The 20,273-nt window shown below is 36.6% G+C and overlaps 1 protein-coding gene across 2 annotated transcripts in view; it reads right to left on the bottom strand.

Moving 5' to 3' along the window:
* RALGPS2 (Ral GEF with PH domain and SH3 binding motif 2) overlaps positions 1 to 20,273 on the bottom strand; it is a 161,042-nt gene that overhangs the window by 87,317 nt on the left and 53,452 nt on the right. For both annotated transcript variants that reach the window (XM_008073808.2, XM_008073809.2), the window contains 2 exons: positions 16,719 to 16,802; positions 5,679 to 5,768 (listed from right to left, as the gene is read on the bottom strand). In XM_008073808.2, the coding sequence (XP_008071999.1) occupies positions 5,679 to 5,768; positions 16,719 to 16,802 (174 nt within the window). The remainder of the gene's footprint in view (positions 1 to 5,678; positions 5,769 to 16,718; positions 16,803 to 20,273) is intronic.

Raw genomic sequence — 20,273 nt, 5'->3', positions numbered from 1 at the left:
GCATCTATACAATAAATCAAAAAATCAGCCGGACGTGGTAGCGCATGCCTGTAATTCCGGCTACTTGGAAGGCTGAGGAGGAAGGATCGCCGGAGCCCAGCAGGTCGAGGCTGTGGTGGCCAGGAGCGGCTACTGCACTCCATTTTGGGAGACAGAGTGAGACTCCAACTCTAAAAAAAAAAAAAAAAAATGAAGACTAAATCTGAAGAAATTATCCAAAATGTAACATAGATGCTAAAGAGTTGGAGAGAAAAAAATGAAACTGAAGGTAAGAGACATGAAAGACAGAATAAGAAAGGCCAATATTTATCTAATCAGAGTTGCAGAAGGAGATGATAACAAACAACGGGGTAGAAAAAATATCTGAGAGATAATGGCAGAAAAGTTTCCTGAATTACTGAAATACACTAATTCCCAGGGGCAGGAATCTCAAAGAATTCCAAGCAGTGTAAATATAAAGAAGTTCAAATTTAGTTACTATCATACTCAAAGTGTAGAATACAGAAGACAAAGATTTTAAAAGCAAAATTAAACAAACAGCGAAGTTCTTAATAGTACCAATAAAAGCTTGAGTACTATGAAATATTATCAGTGGCTAAGAAAAAAGCAGTCACTCTAGATTAGCATTTTTCAAGAACAAAGGAGACATAAACATGCTTCCAGACAAAATAAGATAAAGAAGCCTTTAAAAAATGATGCCAGAATAATTATTTCATTTTTGAAGACATGATACATATGGATTTTTATATATATTAGTCCATATTATATATAAAAATTTGTTCCAGGTAGATTAAGTACTCATGTACCAAAATCAAAGTTTAAAACTTGTAAATAATATAAGGGATTATCTTTGATATTCTCATAGGTTAGGATAAGAATTCTTAAATGACATATTCTTAAATGAGTTAATAAAGATTAACTAATTACTATAGTCTGAATGTTTGTCTCTCTCTCAAATTCTTATTTTGAGACCTAATCCCCAATGTGATAAAAGCACCTTTGGGAGGTGACTAAGTAGTGGGGCCTTTGACTCCACCCTCATGATCCAGATTAGCTGTCCTTACAAAAGAGACTTCAGAGAGCTGCCTTGCCCTTGCACCGTATGAAGATACAGCAAGAAGGTGTAATCTATGAGGAATGGGCCCTCACCAGACACTGCATTTGCTGGCATCTTAATATTGGACTTGATCTTCACAATATTCCAAAACTGTAAGAAATAAATCTTTGTTGCCTATACACCACCCAGTTTATGGTATTTTTGTTATAGCAACCAAACAGACTACATCAGAAATAAAAGATTAATAAATTTGACTACTAATATTAAGAATATCTGTAAAAAAGATAGGATGAAAAAATAATAAGCTATAAATAGTAAAATGTATGCAAAGCATAGAAGAACTAGTATCTAGAGTTATATCAAGCTACTATAAAAATCAGTGAGTGACCAATACCACAGTAGAATACTGCTGAAAGATTCTGAACAGAACTTTCAGGAGAGAAAACCTAAGTGGACAATATAGAAAGATGTTCACTCTGATCAGATTCAACAAAAGGTAATTAAAAAAAGAGATACACATTTCACACCCAACAGAATTGACAACAAGAAAAAACTGTTATAATTATTAAGTGTTGACAAGGATGTAGAGCAGGTGTCCTCAAACTACGGCCCGTGGGCCACATGCGGCCCACTGAGGACATTTATCTGGCCCACTGGGTGTTTTTGACACCACTGCCTGTCCTGCCTAGCAGCTAACTCGACCGGACCACAGTGCGCATGTGTGGAATGTGCATCGCACTCTCCGACTCCCCTCCTTCTCTGTCTCTGGACTCCTCCTCTCAGTAATCTCAGGAACCATGCACTCAAAATGGCAACCATCTTTGGCAGCACTTATGTCTGTGAACAGACTTTTTCCAGAGTGAAACATCTGAAATCTCCAACCAGATCTAGACTAACTGATGCACACTTGCATCACTTGTTACAACTAGCAGTGACAAATATGGAACCGGACACTGACCATCTCATTAGCCAAAAGCAGGCCCATAGTTCCCATTGAAATACTGGTAAGTTTATTGATTTAATTTTACTTGTTCTTCATTTTAAATATTGTATTTGTTCCCGTTTTGTTTTTTCACTTCAAAATAAGATATGTGCAGTGTGCATAGGAATTTGTTCATAGTTTTTTTTTAAACTATAGTCCGCCCCTCCAACGGTCTGAGGGACAGTGAACTGGCCCCCTGTTTTAAGTTTGAGGACCTCTGATGTAGAGCAACAGGTACTTTCATACATTGCTATTGAGAGTCTATGTTAGTACAATCAGCTTGGAAAACAAAGTTGAAGAGATAAGTATACACCATGGCTTAGCAATTTCACCGTTAGTATGAAATTTCTAGGGTTTCAACACTTACATAAGCACAAAGAGATTTATAAAAGAATGCTTATAACAGCAGTGATTATAATAGAAAAATCCTGGAAACAATCCAAACTACAGTACACTGAATAACTTGTGGTACATATACAGAATAACTTGTGATTCATACACCAAATAACGTGCGCTACATATACCGGGTAATTTGCAGTACATACACTAGATGACTTGTGGTATATACACCAGATAATTTGTGATGCAATAGCATGTGGTATACACACTGAATAATTTGTGGTATATGCAAACAACAGGATAATCTACAAAAGAGATACTCTCAAAACCATTAAGTAACGCTGCTGAGTAAAAAAAAAAGTATAAAAGTAAATATGAAATAAATTTAAGCAAAATACAAAACAATATATTATTCAGGAACTATACGTGTGTGTGTGTGTGTGTGTTTGTGTGTGTGTGTGTGTGTGTGTGTGTGTGTGTGTGTGTGTAGAGAGAGAGAATAAATGTATATATAGAGAAAGTAAAATTATAAAAGAAATGCAAACCTAAAATTCAGGGGAGTGGTTCCCTTTGCAGTAGAAGGGAAGGAAATTGCATATGAAGAGGCATATGGGAGTTCAAAGTGGGCTAAGTACATGGGTACCCACTTTATCATTCTTTTAATACGGAAGATTATTTACCTTAAATATTTTTGTAAATAATCTTCCGTATCTACGTGATACTAAGTGTTGTGTGTCAACTTGGCTAAACTATAGCACCAGTTATTTAATCAACCACTAAACTACTAAACTATGTTGCCATGAAGATATTTTGTAGATGTGACTAACATCTCCTCAGTTGACTTTAAAAGATCGCACTTGATGACATGAGTGTGCCTTGTTCAATTAGCAGAAAGGCCTAATAGTGAAAACTGAGGTTTCTTGGAAAAGAGGAAATCCTGCCTCAAGACTACCACCTAAACTCCTGCCTGTATTTCCAGCCTGCTGGCCTACCCTGCAGATTTCAGACTTGCTAGCCCCTACAATCACATGAGCCAATTCCTCAGCTCTATTTACATATTTTATACTTAAATCTCTTTGTACACGTTTATACAAAAAGTTATGCTTCTGTTTCTCTGGAGAATACTGACATATCTACCAAAGGAACAGAAAAACCTGCCAGTTTTCTAACAAAGTAAACACAGAAGGCAGAGAGTCAGAATAGAGGGATGTAAGACACAGTAATGAGAAATAAAACAATTATGAATTTAGTGCTTCGCATGAAGGTAAGTGCTACCAAAAATAACTCAAAGTCTAAGAGTCTGAACTGGAATTAAATGAGTGCTTGATGAGAGGATAGTGCCAGGTTTGATGGGTAAAATTTAGTGATTCTGAGTGAAACATAGAAATAAATTTTAAAAACTAACAAAAATATCAAGAAACAATAATGGAAATTACGAATCTAAAAATAAGAGTCATAATTCTATTCTATTAAAGATCAATATTTACCTAACATATCACAAAGAATTTTTAAAAAAACTTTATGGTACTTCTACAAAATATCAAGTTTGTATAAGGCTAGCTCTACCACCTACTGCCACAGAATTTGTAAGAATACAGTTGCTCCCATGTGCTCAAGAAAAGTATGAAAGAGATATGACTTGCAATAATTGTAAACATGATATCCTCATTTTATTCTACTTTCATTCACACGTGAGATAAACTATGTATTTACTACAAGAGTAATGGAAAATGAATATGGCTAAAATTACCATACTCCTTAGTGAACTTAACATTCAAAGAAACCAAAAATATTTCACCTCAAAAAATACTTCTTTGACATATTTCTAGATGGCTTTTTAGAGGGTCTGCAGGCAGGAATAGCCCTGCAAAGCTGCCTTTTGTGGAGATTTACATCTGTAGAGAAAATTACACTGAGGAAATGAATAACCAGGCTTTCTCTAAAGCCTCTCTCCCTTGTCTAGATCCAGGGAGACTAATGCAACCACAGGCCACCATCTGCTCTCATCTGAGGTATTTTCATCAGCATAATAGAACAACCTTTGCTTGACATGTTTTCCTCCCTTCACTCTCCCATAACCTGTGGTGCCACCTCCTCTAGAGCCCTGAAACTTGGTCCCAAGCCATTGTTCTTTGGGCTCATTAATTTTCCCTGAAAATCACTTGTTCCTACATGCCCCACATCCCTTCAGATTTCCCCTCTCCCCACTGAAGAGGATATTTTAGCAACAACCATCTGGCCCTCCTTTGAGTTGGTATTTTGCATGACTCCTGTGCACACAAGTGCACAAAATAAATCTGTTATACTTTTTTCTTGTTAACCTATCTTTAGTTATAGGGGCACTGGCCTTCATCCTTTATGATGAAGAGGGAAGGGCTCACCCCCTTTCCACCCCTATAACATAAATTTGGAGTTACAGGTTTTAATAAAATCTTGGTATTCTCTTGTGGAATGTCTATTCTCTCTCTAAATTCTGACCATCTTTGAAATCCATACTCCATTTATTATCTACATCATACAATAACTGCTCAGTTAACATATGTGCTAACATCATATATACTATAGTTTAAAAAATAAAGTCTTATTTACTACATGGCTGGCAGAGTGATTTTTTCCAGAAAGCGAAGTAGTATTCTGCTACTCAATCCTATACAGCATTCTCCATGACCTGCAGAATAGTCCAATACTTTATAAATTTCACACCCTGCTATAATCTGACCTTTGTCTACTAAGCCAGTGAAATAGATCACATAACTCAGCTACTCAGAGAAGAGAAGGATATAAAAGAGGAGGAAGGCCAGGCTCAGTGGCTCAGGCTGTAATCCCAACACTTTGGGAAGTCGAGGCAAGTGGATTGCCTGAGCCCACGGGTTCGACACCAGCCTGAGCAACTTGGCCAAGATCTCGTCTCTACAATAAATTAAAAAAAATTAGCCAGACACGGTAGAGCGTGCCTCTAGGTTCCGGACACTTGGTAGGCTGAGGCGGAAGGATGGCCAGAGCCCAGCAAGTCACCACTAAGGTAGCCGTGAGTGTGCCAATACAATCTAGTCTGGGTGACAGAGTGAGACTCCAACTCAACAAACAAACAAACAAAACAAAACAAAACACCAGGAAAATAGGAAGAATTAAGGAAAAGACAGAAAACAGACATCCAATTTAAAAAACTGACTTCTATAATCAACAGGCCTTATTTTTCCAGCATCAATAAATAATAAACAAATTATCATAGGCAAATATTCATCTGCAAACATTTATGAATGGCTGATCTAAAAAAATGAAAACAGAAGTTTTTCTTACCTTAGCAGTTTTAATATAGTGGCTCAAGACTTCTGCTCTAATTTTTAATGTTTGAGCATGAAGAATCTCTCTAACAACCCAAAAGCTTACCTGCAAATACAAATTTAAAATAAACATCACTATAATTTTTACTTTGTAAAAGTTTATGCTTTTGGCTGTATGTTAAAACATTTTGGTAGAATAGATAAGCTCTAAAATCAAGCACTGTAGAAGATGCTACTTGTAGCATATTTTTCTGTGGCTGCGTAATCCTACATTGCCATTTATTTACATTAAGCAGACTCCTAAGTGTGAAGCTTCCCAAGTATGGTTTTCATGGTATAAATTTTTTTAAAAAATCACAAAATTATGCACATATATATAAAATTCTATTTAGCATTCTAAAATTAAGACTAGCCAGGCGTGGTGGCTCACGCCTATGATTCCAGCAGTTTGGGAGGCTGAGGTGAGAGTACTGCTTGAGCTCAGGAGTTTAAGAACAGCTTGGGCAACATAATAAGACTTTGTCTCTACAAAAAAAAAAAAATCAAAAAATTAGCCGGGTGTGGTGGTGTCCATCTGTAGATACTTGGGAGGCTAAGGTGGAAGGATCACCTGAGCCCAAGAGGTTGAGGCTGTGGTGAGCTGAGACTGTGCCACTGCACTCCAGCCTGGGTTACAGTGTGAGACCTTGACTCAAAAACAAACAAACAAATAAAACTGACTGTATTTCAAAAATTTTGTAATGCTTTCAAATGAAACCATCCTAATTTATTTAAAAAACATCAAAACTCATTTATCAGAAGGCAGACTACATCTGTAACATGACTAAAATGCTCTACTCTAGACAAAATGGTTTGCTTATCATATGCATAATATATACGTAACACGCTTTAAATCATGTACTAATAAGGTCAAAGCACTATAATTTGGTTCAAACTTGTAAAAATATAAAAACAGGATGTGGCAAGAAGCCTTAGTGCAAATGATAATGCCACTGTGTCATATTTATTCTCATTTTAAATGATAAATATTTCAGATTTTACTTGCAATTTTCATCTGTAAGCAATGTCAATATGTATATTTTATATATGTTTTACAAATGTATATGTAAATATAAAGAGTATATATTTTAGAAAGTCATCTCAATACTTGTTATTATATATTTGGGCTACTAATGGCAATAATTATCCCTGTTTCTAATGAGGTTTAAGTCTTTAAAAATATCAAAAGTTATACTATAGATATTTTATGAACAGACTTAGCAAATACCAACTATGAATTCAAATCTAAACAGCATGATCAGTAATTTAGTTAAATTTAATGTCAGACAAATTTTATGACAAACACTACAGTTGTTTTTTTTTTTTTTAAAGAGACAGGATCTTGCAAAATATCAAAGACAATCAAGGAAAAGAAAATATAATCAAATTTTTTTTATCCAGTAAAACTGCATTTCACCTATAAAGACTCCAGGCAAACTTTTCAATAGGTAGGAATTCTAGAATTATTGTTCCAATGAATCCTTCCTATATTATCTATTTCAGAGTAGGTTTCAGACAACCAAAATGACTAGGGAACACAAGGATGGTAGTGAGTGCTACATGCATACTTATTCATAATACTCAGACTAAATGAGGGTTAAAAAGGAAAGAGTATATTATGCAATTCCTACAAGTTCAGACAATACACAGTATAATTATGAAAAACAGGAAGGGGGAGAATGGAGAGAACACTTGCAAAACATATACCTGATGCTTATTTCCCAGAATCGTATCAGTGGTGGTAGTAATAGCCTTGTTATTCTGAGACTGTTGTTTATTATGTAGGATAAAGCAAATGAGTAAATTACAGGTTATTGTATCATGCCCTGTGTTCCTTGAACACATGATTCTGGGTGTGGAAGGAAGGATATGCAGATATAATATAGAAGAGTTGAAGTAAAAACTCTGGTGCATATGAATTCCAGAACCTGAAGTATTAATATGAATTCATGAGGTTTTTATCTTTAAGTAGTTGTGTGTAAATGATATACAGATGTGTGTGTGTGTGTGTGTGTGTGTGTGTGTGTGTGTGTGTGTATGTATATATATATATATATATATATACTTCCAAGCTGCAGTTGCTGAAAAGGTCTAGAAATTATAGTCACCCAAATAGCATCGCATATTCCTAGCATTCTGATCCATTTCTTACTATAAGAAGCCAGGGTTTGGGAGGCTGAGGTAAGTGGATTGCCTGAGCCCGTGGGTTTGAGACCCGCCTGGGCAACTTGGCAAGACCTCATCTCTACAATAAATCAAAAATCAGCCAGGCGTGGTAGCGCGCGCCTGTAGTTGCAACTACTTGGAAGGCTGAGGCGGAAGGATTGCCGGAGTCCAGCAGGTTGAGGCCGGCCACCACACTCCAGTCTGGGTAACAGAGTGAGACTCCAACTCAAAAAAAAAAAGAAGCCAGGGCTTCTTTTATAAAATGTTGATTCCAGAAAACATATGGCAAGGAAACTATTAAAGACTTTTAGGGTCATTACAAAAGAAGAGTCTGAGAGGCAAACTCAAGAGACTGTTACTGGTCAAAGATCAGACAATATGACAATATGTTTCAATAAGGATAATAACTGCAATGGATTGAAACTCACTCCATAATGATTAAATCTATGAGTTCATAATCATATTGAAACATACAAAACAATTCAGTTGCTATCAGAAGATAACAGAAACCAATCCATTATCTTTCAGAACTGCTAAATAAAGAGAAAGAATTGAACTTCCTGATCATCCCTTTCCTAAGATAAATGGACTTCTGGGCAAGCAAATACCCAGCATGAAAAAATATCTTTATAAAAGCATTCCAACTAATAAGTGAAAAAGAAATAATGAAACAAGAATTCATCTTTTAACAACCTCAATTAATTAACGGAGCTACACAAACTGTTATCTTTACCAAAGAGACAACCAGATATGTGACTCCTTATTTTTAAAAAAATGTGATACAACCTATACTCCTGCCAAAGGGACTGAACCTGATTGAGTTTCTGGAAATAGCAGCTAATCTGGAGAAAATATAGAACATATTACAACATGGTGAATGCAATCTAGAATGTGGGAGACCACATAGGTCAAGTTGCCTGGGTTCCTCAACAGAGAGATGGTAAAGCAAAGAAAGGGATAAAGGGGAAATTGCAGAGCAAAAAGTCTTCAACATCAAATCTTAAAAACTGCCAAAATAAAACCAGTCTTAGGAATCCATAAGGTAAAACTCTAAAAAAATACAAGAATTGAGTATTATAGAAGCCAGGACAGTGTTGGTTACTTTTAAAGGAAGAAAGGTACAACTGGGATGAGATACAAGGAGAAGGCTTCAAGGGTAGTTTTATTTTTTGACCTGGGTAGTAACTACAAGGATATCTGCCTGACAATAAATCATACATTTGTTTGGGAGTTTTCTGTATTTGTGTCTTCTTCAACAATAGGTGGTTTAAAGAAAGTTAGAAATAAGAGAATAATAAAAATGGTCAGGAAGATTTGGAAATAGCAGAACTTCTAAAAATGAAAACAAAGAGATTAACACTAAGAAGAGTCTAGAGATGTATTGTACAGCATGGTGCCTATAAATAATAATGTATACATATCTGCAAATTGCTAAGAGTAGATATCAAACATTCTAATCACAAAAATATGAGTATGTGAAGTATAAAAATTAATTAGCTTGAATTAGTCATTCTACTATATATGTATATCAAAACATCACATCATACACCATGAATATAAGCAATTTTTCATTTGTCAATTTAAAGAAAAGAAATGAAAGAAAACAGCAACTAAGCAGAGTTAGAATGAAAGGTTCATGAAGGTAGTCATCTTTTAGTTTTTCTTGTTCACTGATATATTCCAAGCATCTAAAATAGTGCCCAGGACATAGTAGGAGTTTAAGAAATATTCATTGAATGAAAATGAAAGCTATAGTCATTGTCTGCCAATTACATTGCAAAGTTTTGATGACAGCAAGTGTTGATAAGGATATGCAGTAATTCTGTACTCTGCTGAGGAGAAAGCAAGCGTTGGACCATTTTAAGAAAATAGGAAGACACGGTCTTGTAATAGTTTAACACACTTATACTCTATGAATCCAATTTCACATTTAGGCACATATTTTTCAAACGACTAACAGTGTTTTTCACCCTTTTATAATACCAACTAAGTGAATCTAAGTAGTAATTTTTTTCAACTGCTTTTCTTCAGCAGAAAAGATCAAATTATATTTTATCTAATACAAGTGAATATTATTTCTGAAAACTTTAGTTTCAGGTGTGACTATATTGAGGTGCAATGTAAACTATTTAAGCTTACTGTTGGTTACAGTCAAAAAGTTCACTACCTAGAGAATCTATTGCACATGTACAGCAAAAGACTCAGAACAGTCACTGCAATATTCTTCATAATAGCAAAAAAATTAGGAAACATACTTTATGCTCACCTTCAAAATAATAAATTCATTCTGATACATTCACACGACAAAATCCTAGAGCGCAGTGAAAATCAATCGACTAGAGCAATAAACATCACCATAGATGCCTCAGAGAAACACATTGGATGAAAAAAGCCACAAAAGAAGGTATATAGTATGATCATATATCTTATAAAGATGCAAAATAGACATGATTATGTAACATTTATGCAAATGAATATTCCTGTATAAGGAGATAAATATTTCTGGTAAAGGCCATAAAATAATTACGGAAGAGTTAAAAAAATAAATAAACCACCTGAACCGGCGCAGTGGCTCACATCTATAATCCCAGCACTTTGGGAGGCCAAGGTGAGAAGATTGCCTGAGCCCATGGGTTCAAGACCAGTCTAGGCAATTTGGCAAGACCCCCATCTCTACAATAAATCAAAAAATTAGCCGGGCATGGTGGCATGTACCTGTAGTTCCAGCTACTTGGAAGGCTGAGGTAGAAGGATCACCTGAGCCCAGAAGGTTGAAGCTGCAGTGACCGGGAGCGTGCCACTGCCCTCCAGCCTGGGCGACAGAGTCAGACTCTAATTCAAAAATATAAATAAATAAATAAACCAACTAAAAAAAGACAAAAAAGAAAGAAAAAGGAAAACACATATTTCTAGATAATGATTATCTATTGAGTAAAGGTACAACAAAGAGCTTGAAAACACTTCAACAAGTTTGTGTAGCATTGTTAGGTGGTAAATTCACAGTCGTTTATTATACTTCTTAACACAGATTATATTAAGCATATGAATGTGCCACTTTGGTAAAAATAATTGCCATTTTGGTAAAAATGGTTGAACATGAGCAATTTCATTTGATTCAAGCAAATATCTAACACATTCCTTGAAATGTATCAAATATTTCAATAAAAAGTAAATCCCAAAAACACTTATTCTTAGGATATTTTAAACTATGGCTGCTTTATTCAGGGTTTTATATTTATACAGAGGTGTTATGAAGACCTTATATTAGCAGCCAAAAATATTTTAAGCTTTAAAGATGGTTTCTTAACTTTTTTGGATAGTTTCTTAATTTTTATTATAGAAAACCTCAAATGCATACAGAGGCACCAGAAGGCAATGATGAAACATCAACTAGCCATCGATAAACATCAACTAGTCTCAATAATTACCAAGCTATGGTCAAACGTTTTCACTTCCATCCTCATTCCAACATCCTCCAACACCCCAATAATATTGTGAAATAAATCACATACAATATACAATTGTGTCTCTAAATATCTTCAAAACCAAGTCCTTTCAAACAAAGATAACTCTATTATTTCTAAAACAGTTATTTCTGAATATTATCATTCAGTGAAACTTCCAGTGATCTAAACACAGCATTTAGACAACATTCTTCCCAATTAAAAAAAAAAATTGCTGGGCTCGGTGGCTCAGCCTGTAATCCCACGCCTTTGGGAGGCTGAGGTGAGTGGATTGCCTGAGCCGGCAGGTTCGAGACCCGCCTGGGCAGCGAGACCTCATCTCTACAATAAATCTAAAAATCAGCCGGGCGTGGTAGCGTGCGCCTGTAATTCCAGCTACTAGGAAGGCTGAGGCGGAAGGATCGCCGGAGCCCAGCAGGTCGCGGCTGCGGTGGCCGGGAGCGGCCACTGCACTCCAGTCTGGGCGACTGAGTGAGACTCCAACTAAAAAAAAAAAAAAAAAATTAGGAAGTTAGATTTTTTTGGCCAGGAGACATAACCACAAGTTAACAGAGAAATACCCAAGATAGAGTGGTTATTAAAATTATGATGTAGTTAAAGTGATAGGAAATTATACACACATTAAAAATGTTTCCAAAGTGATTTTATAATATAGGAACATATATGGGCTGTTGAATAAGGCTATAAATTGTATGTACAACGTGATTTCTATTAAGTTAAGAAAAAGAATGAAAGGATATATGCTGAAATGTTAACAGTCACCTCTATAATTTTCTCCCTTGCTTTTTATACATTTCTAATTTTTTTCTATTTTCCTGTAATTCATGTTATTATTCTGATAATCAGAAAAAAGCAGTTTTAAAGAGGTGGAAAAGAGTTCCCTTTCTGGTAAAGATGGAGTAGCCTGTATCTTTGGGAATGCTTCTCTGATTATATTTAAAGCCTGTGAATATCCCTGATTTGGACTCCTGCTGCCCCCCATCCCCAAAAAAAGAGAAAAAGAAAAAAAAAACTATTTAAAAGCACAAGAGAGAGACCAAAAGTAGGTAGAAAGTGGAGAACTAAACCCTGAACAAGAAAATTGCAATGGGTAAGATTTGCATTTATAAAGTTTATAGCCTGGTGATTCCCCAGTTACCACAATGTGGGGCAGCTAAAACCCAAGCAAAAGACACAGTCCTAATGGCTTGAAAAGCCAGGAGAGTGTTCAGGTTGTCATACTGGCTAGAAAGTGAGGGGGAAATTTCTGAAAGGGAAGGAAAGAAACAAGGGAGATTGCACAAAATTTATGTATTAACTCCACCTAGATCTTTGGCTGATCTTGGACTCTAGCCTAGGCAGGGAAAAAACTACAAGAATCCAAACCAAAACCTGGAAAGCTGAAAGAAATGATCTCTCCAAGGAGAGATAATTTAGAGTATGCATCCAGACAAGTTAGCTGCCTGCTAAAATAAAAATCAACCCTTCAAAAGAAGACAACATAATCCAGAATCTCTATAACATATCAACCATAATGATGACTACACAACTGAAAAAATTACCAGACATGCAAAAAACAACAACAAAAACGCAGAAAAAGTTGACTAAGGGTTAAGAGAAACAGATCCGACCCCAAGATAGGCCTTTTGTTGGAATTAGTGATAACTAAAGGCAATGCAGGATCCAAAATGATATCTTGGAACAACAGAAAGGATATTAGTGGGAAAACTAGAGAAATATGAATAATGGAATTATACCAATGTTAGTTTCCTAGTTCTGATAATTATACTACTGTTATGAAAGATGCTGACTATGGATATATGGAAACTCTCTGCACTATTTTTGCATTTTTTTCTCAGTCTAAAACACTGAGATTACCAGACTGGACTTAAAAAGAATGACTGAACTATATGCTGTCTACAAGAAACTGATTTTTAAAATAGATTGCTCTAAAAGACTCTTCCAACTTCTTGTCTGATTTCCTACTTCAGATCCTCTGTAATCCTACTGAAAGTAATGATGGCGTAACTATGTAATAGTGCTAATTACAGGATCAACTGTGATCTGGAATAAGGAAAAAAAATTTCAGAGGCTGAGCATGGTGGTTCATGCCTGTAATTCCAGCACCTTGGAAGGCTGAGTTGGGAGGATCACCTAAGTCCAGGAGTTCAAGACCAGCCGAGGCAACATAGCAAGTCCTTGTATCTATAAAAAGTAAAAAATTAGACAGGCAGCGTGGCGTGTACCTGTAGTCCCAGCTGTTCAGAGGCTGAAGTGGAAGGATTGCATGAGCCTACAATGTTGAGGCTGTGGTGAGCCATGATCATGCCACTACACTTCAGTCTGGGCAATAGAGTCAGAACCCAACTCACAAAAGTATACTGTGATATATCAGTCTCTGACAACTTTTTTTTTTTTGAGTTAGAGTCTCACTCTGTCACCCAGGCTGGAATACAGTGGCATACTCACGGCCATCGCAGCCTCAACCTGCTGGGTTCAGGTGATTCTTCTGCCTCAGCCTTCCAGGTAGCTGGAACTCCAGGCAAACGCCACCAAGCCCGGCTAATTTAAAAAAAAAAATTTTATTGTAGAGATGAGGTCTCGCCAAGTTGCCCAGGCTGGTCTCAGACCCATAAGCTCAGCCAATTCTCTCACCTTGGCCTCCCAAAATGCTGTGATTATAGGCATGAGCCACTGTACTGAGAGACCGAAGAGATTCAAAAAAATTCTAAGAGAACTATTACTATATGAATCCCTACCCCACGTTCACTGTATTTGTTTGCAGTGTTTGTACTTAGAACTTTGTTAAGTTTAATTTTTGTTTGTCTCATAAAATAACCGATTGCTTCCGCAACTGCTGCTAGCAGTGTGTGAATGTTAAGCAATAAGCCCCTCCCGGACATTCCTTTGCTTAGATAACAGTAGACTGGTGGCACCAGCCACACACCCCCCTCCCCGTAGGTTCTGCGTTGTTTAACCTCCTGCCTGCTTGCTAAACCTAGCTTATCTGACATTCCACCCTGCCCATTTAGCAGCTCCCCGTCAATCACAGGTAGCTGAGCAGACCAGACCAATCCCAAGTGCCCCTGTACCCATTAGGAGAAATTACCCAATCATGTAAAAACAAGTTTAATGTTCTTTCCCCTCCCTCTGTAATTGTGCATAAAAACTGCTTGCCATACTGGATCGGTGTTCTCGTCCCTGAAGCTGCTGCGGCTTCAAACGTGAGCCCAGACTTGAGCCTGAATAAAGACCCTTGTGTGTTTGCATCAGAGCTGGCTCTTTGGTGGTCTCTTGGATTTTGAATTTTGGGTTTAACAGTACCTGACTCTGACAACTTTTTGGCTTACTTAAAAGCTAATGTCAAATTTGTATTATAACATGCTTTTAAGTGACCAAAAACCTCTTTACTATGATGGTAAATCCTGACCGCCTCAGAAAAATATTAAAAACAATTGCTATACAGCTCAAAGATGCAACTCAATACAAGACATGCTTGCCCTATGCTGCTCATAATAGGTTTAACCTAATTTAAGAAAACTTTAACACACTTCCATTTTGAGAATACAGTAAAACCAAATAACTTGAGAAACGATTTGCTATAAACCCTAGAATGCCAGGTTAAACATAATAAACTTTTAAAAATATGTATTCCTGAGTAGGAAGGAAAATAAAGGAATTCCCTAGAGGCCAGAAACAAAGAAGGTAATAAAGGCAAAGCAGTGGTTATAAGAGTGGACACCGTAGCTGCCTTTGGAGGACTCTTTATCCTAGTGACACAGGGGCTTGGAACTTAATACTTCTTTAATACTGTGACTTTTGTTTGAGTTTTAGCTGCCCCACACTGCGACTGGGGAAGCCCCAGACTGTAAACTTTATAGATACAAATCTCACCCAGTACAGTATTCTTCTTTCAAGGGTAAGTTCTCCACTTTCTACCTACTTTTGGTCTCTCACACCTCTCCCCTGCTCTAGTTCTACTTCAGGACTATTCAAAAGGCTACAATCTTGGTGTAAAAGTGAACTAAAACAATTTACCTATCATAAAAAAGAGATAACATACAAGTTCCTCTGTATTCATGTGGGCTCTGGGTAGTCAAGAAGATAAAGAAATTTGCTTTCCTAAGAATTTATAACCACAGACCTGACATTAACTGGATTTGCTTTTTTAAATTTTAACTGAAAATACAAAGATTTCCCAATCAGAACATTTATCATAAAGAATTGCCCTCTTTGAGACCTGCCTGGGCAACTTGGCAAGACCTCATCGCTACAATAAATAAAAAAAATCAGCTGGGCATGGTAGCGCGTGCCTGTAATTCCGGCTACTTGGAAGGCTGAGGTGGAAGGATCGCCGGAGCCCAGCAGGTCAAGGCTGCAGTGGCCGGGAGTGGCCACTGCACTCCAGTCTGGGTGACAGAGTGAGACTCCAACTCAAAAAAAAAAAAGAAAAGAAAAAGAAAAAAAGAATTGCCCTCTATCTGTGATAGCCCTGGGTACTAGCAAAAGCAAACAAAAAGTTTCTCAGAATGGGCACACCCTCAACCTAGGCAACAGCAAAGTTCCCACAGATAAAGTTTAAACAGACATATGCTTTCAATCCAAAAGATACAAAACTCATTAAAAAAAAGAAAATGTCTAAGAGTGGTGGCTCATGCCTGTAATAACCAGCACTTTGGGAGGTCAAGGCAAGAGGATCACTTCAGCCCAGGAGTTCAAGACCAGTCTGGGCAACATAGCAAGACCTCATCTCAGTAAAAAATAAAAAAATTAGTTGGGCATGGTGGCATGCGCTTGTAGCTTCAGTTACATGGGAGGCTGAGGTCGAAGGATCAACTAAAATAAGAAGATTGAGGCTACAGTGAGCCATGATCATGCCACTGAACTTCAACCTGGGCGACAGAGACCCTGACTCAAAACAAAAAACAAACAAATAAAACCCCAAACCTACTGTGAATAAGGATCAACATAAATAGAGATGTACTCTCCTCCCAAGGAACTCAGATAATAACATGGAAACTATAAGTCAAAAGTTGAAAATTGATACATTTTAAAAATAAGAACATGACACTAGTGTAAAAGCACACAGACTTACAACAGATAAAATACATCTGAAGAGAATTAGTGAACTGAAATACAGATCTGAGGAAATCACTCAGAATGGAGCACACAGAGAAAGAAAATATGAAAGGCTAAGAGACAAGCAGGAAAGAATGTCAAGTTCCAACAAATTTCCAATAGGAATTGCACAGAAAAAGAAATAGATCATGTAGAGAAACAATATTTGAATAGATACTGGCTGAAAATATTCCAGAACTGATGCGAAAAGTTAAGCTATTTCTTAATGAAAAATTATGTACCGAGGAATTAAATCTTAGAAACTAAGTATCAAAATTTTACAAACTCACATGATTAAATCTTCTTGTGAAGGCAACTGCATTTGGCGCAGAACTATATTTTTCTTTCTTATTCCATCCACAACTTGAAAGCTCCTAGAAAATTAGGATGAGAATTAAATATATATTTAAGAAATATCCCAGTTTTCTTGTCATATTAAGGGTTTCAACACATTAAAGACAGATAGCACTCTTTTCTAGAACCACTTTATTTAACAGAAACATATCTAATATTATACCTATTTAGTTAAATCACAAAAGCAAATGTGATTAGTAGAATACAAGAGAACAAAATTACTTATCTATGAGGATACAGATAAACTTATGATCCACAGGTGGAATACAGTTGGATTATTCTCTAAAAAGATTTAATCTCCAAATGGAAGAGTCACAAATAACTCAAGCTGAGCATCCCACAAAACACAGTGAAGACTACTAGTTGTCAAGCTCTACTCAGTCAGTCAGAGCTCCCCGTCAACTTTTTGGTATCTCACTCTTTGAGCTGACAATCAATGACCCAGATATTTGAAGAAGCCTTTAATAAAAAGGTTCCTGATCCTCTAAAGAGTCTGTCAATCAAATTCAAAGGGCCCCAAAACTTGGATATTAAAAAAATTAATTTTTATTTTACACTAATCTCTAACTGAAATAAGATATTTCTTTGAATTATGAACGTAGGCTACAGATTGGTCTCCATTCTAAAGAACCTTATAACTAGAAAATGTAATTAGAAAGCATGAAAAAATAAACAGGGTTGTAGTTTTTTAAAAAATTTCATAAGATGTTAGTTTTGTCTTTATTGAGAGGGCAGAAAAGCTCCCACAGTGGGAGGGGATCCGAAGGGGTTGCCCAGTGGTTAGTTTTTGCATTAGAAAACTTTTCCCTCCATAAAACAATGTTACATTACTAATCTATCTAATATAACAACAAACAAAACTATACTTGACCCTTGCACGGGAGGGTTAAGGGCATCAACCCCCAGCATTCGAAAATTCACTTATAACTTCTGACTACCCAAAAACTTGAACTACTACTAGTCTACTGTTGACCAGCCTTACTAATAACATGAACAGTCAGTTAACACATGTTGTATATATATATGCTATATTCTTGCAATAAAGCAAGTTAGAGAAAAGAAAACACTATTAAGAAAATCATAAGGAAGAGAAAATATATTTACAGTACTGTATTCACAGCATAAGTTTATGTTGCCTGGTTATAAGATAAATCATCTGTCTGAACTGGTAGCATTTGTAGCTACAAACCTCAATCTATGATACGTATAAAGCAATTCAACTTTTTTGTAATATCATGATTTGGCTCTGCTTCTTGGAGCACTTTCAGCATCACTAGAGGCACTTCACATGGGTCCCATGTATTATTCAAGGTTTACGGGTATTACACTAAGCATGATGGAAATACACGAGAACTTCAAGAGATGGTTTTTTACTGTGATACATAGTTTATTGGAGATGATCCACTCATGTGCAGATAATTAGCATCCCAGCATGTTTTAAATGGATACTTGCAACACTTGAGCCCAACGCCATAGCAACAGGAGGTGGCTATGAAATTACTACAGAAGAGTATGTATTGTAGGTAACTTTACATAGTCTTCTTTTAATATTGCATTTTGAAGTTTGTTTACATCTCTCAACCACAAATGGCAGCATGTACAGTCTGTGTATGTGTACGTACATTTTGATAAAGTCTAACTTTTCATAGTAGATTTGTGTATATTTATGGTAGTAAATGATAAAATAGACTAGAATCTACATATTTTATGCATTCATGACTTACCTTTTTCTTAACTTTTAAAACAATTTCTAGGCTGTGCAGCCTGTCTGCAAGTTTTTTCACACCGTTAAAAACCTCTAAAAAATTTCCAAATAATTTATTGAAAAAAGTCTGCATATGGATTTATGCAGTTCAAGCCCATGTTGTCCAAAGGCCAAATGTATCAAGATGGGGAACAAACTAGTGGCTGCCAGGGTTAAGGATGGTGAGGAGTGGGGGAGGAGTAGTGGGTTGGGTTGTGGCTATGAAGGGAGAGCGCAGGGAGAGAGCTTTGTGGTGATGGACAGTCCTCTGTCTTGACAGAGATGGGAGTTAGACACATCTACATATACGATAAGATGTCACAGACCTACACAGACATGCATGTAAAAGCATCAACTTCTTGGTTTGGATATTGTACTGTAGTTACAGAAGATGTAACTGCTGAGAAAAACTGGGGAAGTGTAAGTGGGACTTCTCTGCACTATTTTTGCAACTTCCTATGAGCCTCTAATTATCTCTGTACTATTTTATTGCAACTTCCTGTGAGTCTATTATTATCTCAAAATAAAAGTTAAAGAACACAGTGAAAACAAAAATCTACCTCATGAATTATGAGTTAAAACTGGACTGGGACTCCAGGAACCCACTCACTACTTTCTTCTTAGATCTTGGCATGCATTTACGGTTACCTGGCTTTAAAGGAATTTTGTACTGCCCCACCTCCACCTCTCAACAGCCACTACATTTTTCTGTGAGAAAAATGTTGCTTTTCTCTTTGCCTGCATCTCTTTTTATCTTCCTTCAAGTCACACTAGAATACAATCCAAGAAATAAATACTGCCACAAGTGCCATCTTGTATATCAGCCTGGTCAAAAGTTATTCTACACTGAAACATCTCACATGAACACTAAAATTGAACTTAATGACTTAAGAGATGCATTTTTTTTAAAGAGTCTGACTTAGTAGCCAGGCTCGGTGGCTTAGCCTATAATCCTGCGTTTTGGGAGGCTGAGGTGAGTGGATTGCCTGAGCACGCGGGTTCGAGACCCGCCTGGGCAACTTGGCAAGACTACAGCTTTACAATAAATCAAAAAACTAGCCGGGCGTGGTAGCGCATGCCTGTAGTTCCAGATACTTGGAAGGCTGAGGCGGAAGGATCACCGGAGCCCAGCAGGTTGAGGCTGCAGTGGCCAGGAGCGGCCACTGCCCTCTAGTCTGGGTGACAGAGTGAAACTCCAACTCAAAAATAAATAAACAAATAAAAAAACAAATAAATAAATGAAGAGTCTGACTTAACAATAGGACTGCTTTGAATATACTAAGTAAACAAGCTTGCTTTTTAGCAAAGGCTAAATGAAATTCAGCAGTCTTGACATCCCTTAAAAAATTGTTCAATAGATTTAACTTGCAATTTTAAAATCAGGCAGTAAAGAGAAATATTCCAACAGTATCTCACATATATAAAGGCAATTTCTTAATGATCATTAAAAGTATGATTGAAAGAATATTCATGGATTCATTTTGAACCATGAAAACAATAAACCCACTTTTTACTTGCATTTATTCTGGAAGCACATGGGAAGGCAAACCCCCCAGGTGATGACCACCTACCCTATGAAAGAATTACTGAATTCACAGGAGTCACAGCTTCTCTTAAGTCTTGTAGGTTTGCTCTGTAAAGTGAAATTCTTGATCTAAATTTCATCTTGTAGCTTCCAACACTCTTAAAAGGACTGTTCTAAGGGTGATGTTGTAGGAATACCTACAGACAGAAGAAGAGAAAAGGC

The sequence above is a fragment of the Carlito syrichta genome, unplaced genomic scaffold (genome assembly GCF_000164805.1).
Source record: "Carlito syrichta isolate Samal-C Ts95f unplaced genomic scaffold, Tarsius_syrichta-2.0.1 Scaffold316187, whole genome shotgun sequence".
Taxonomy (NCBI): Eukaryota; Metazoa; Chordata; class Mammalia; order Primates; family Tarsiidae; genus Carlito; species Carlito syrichta.
This window is presented reverse-complemented; position numbering and strand designations above follow the sequence as displayed.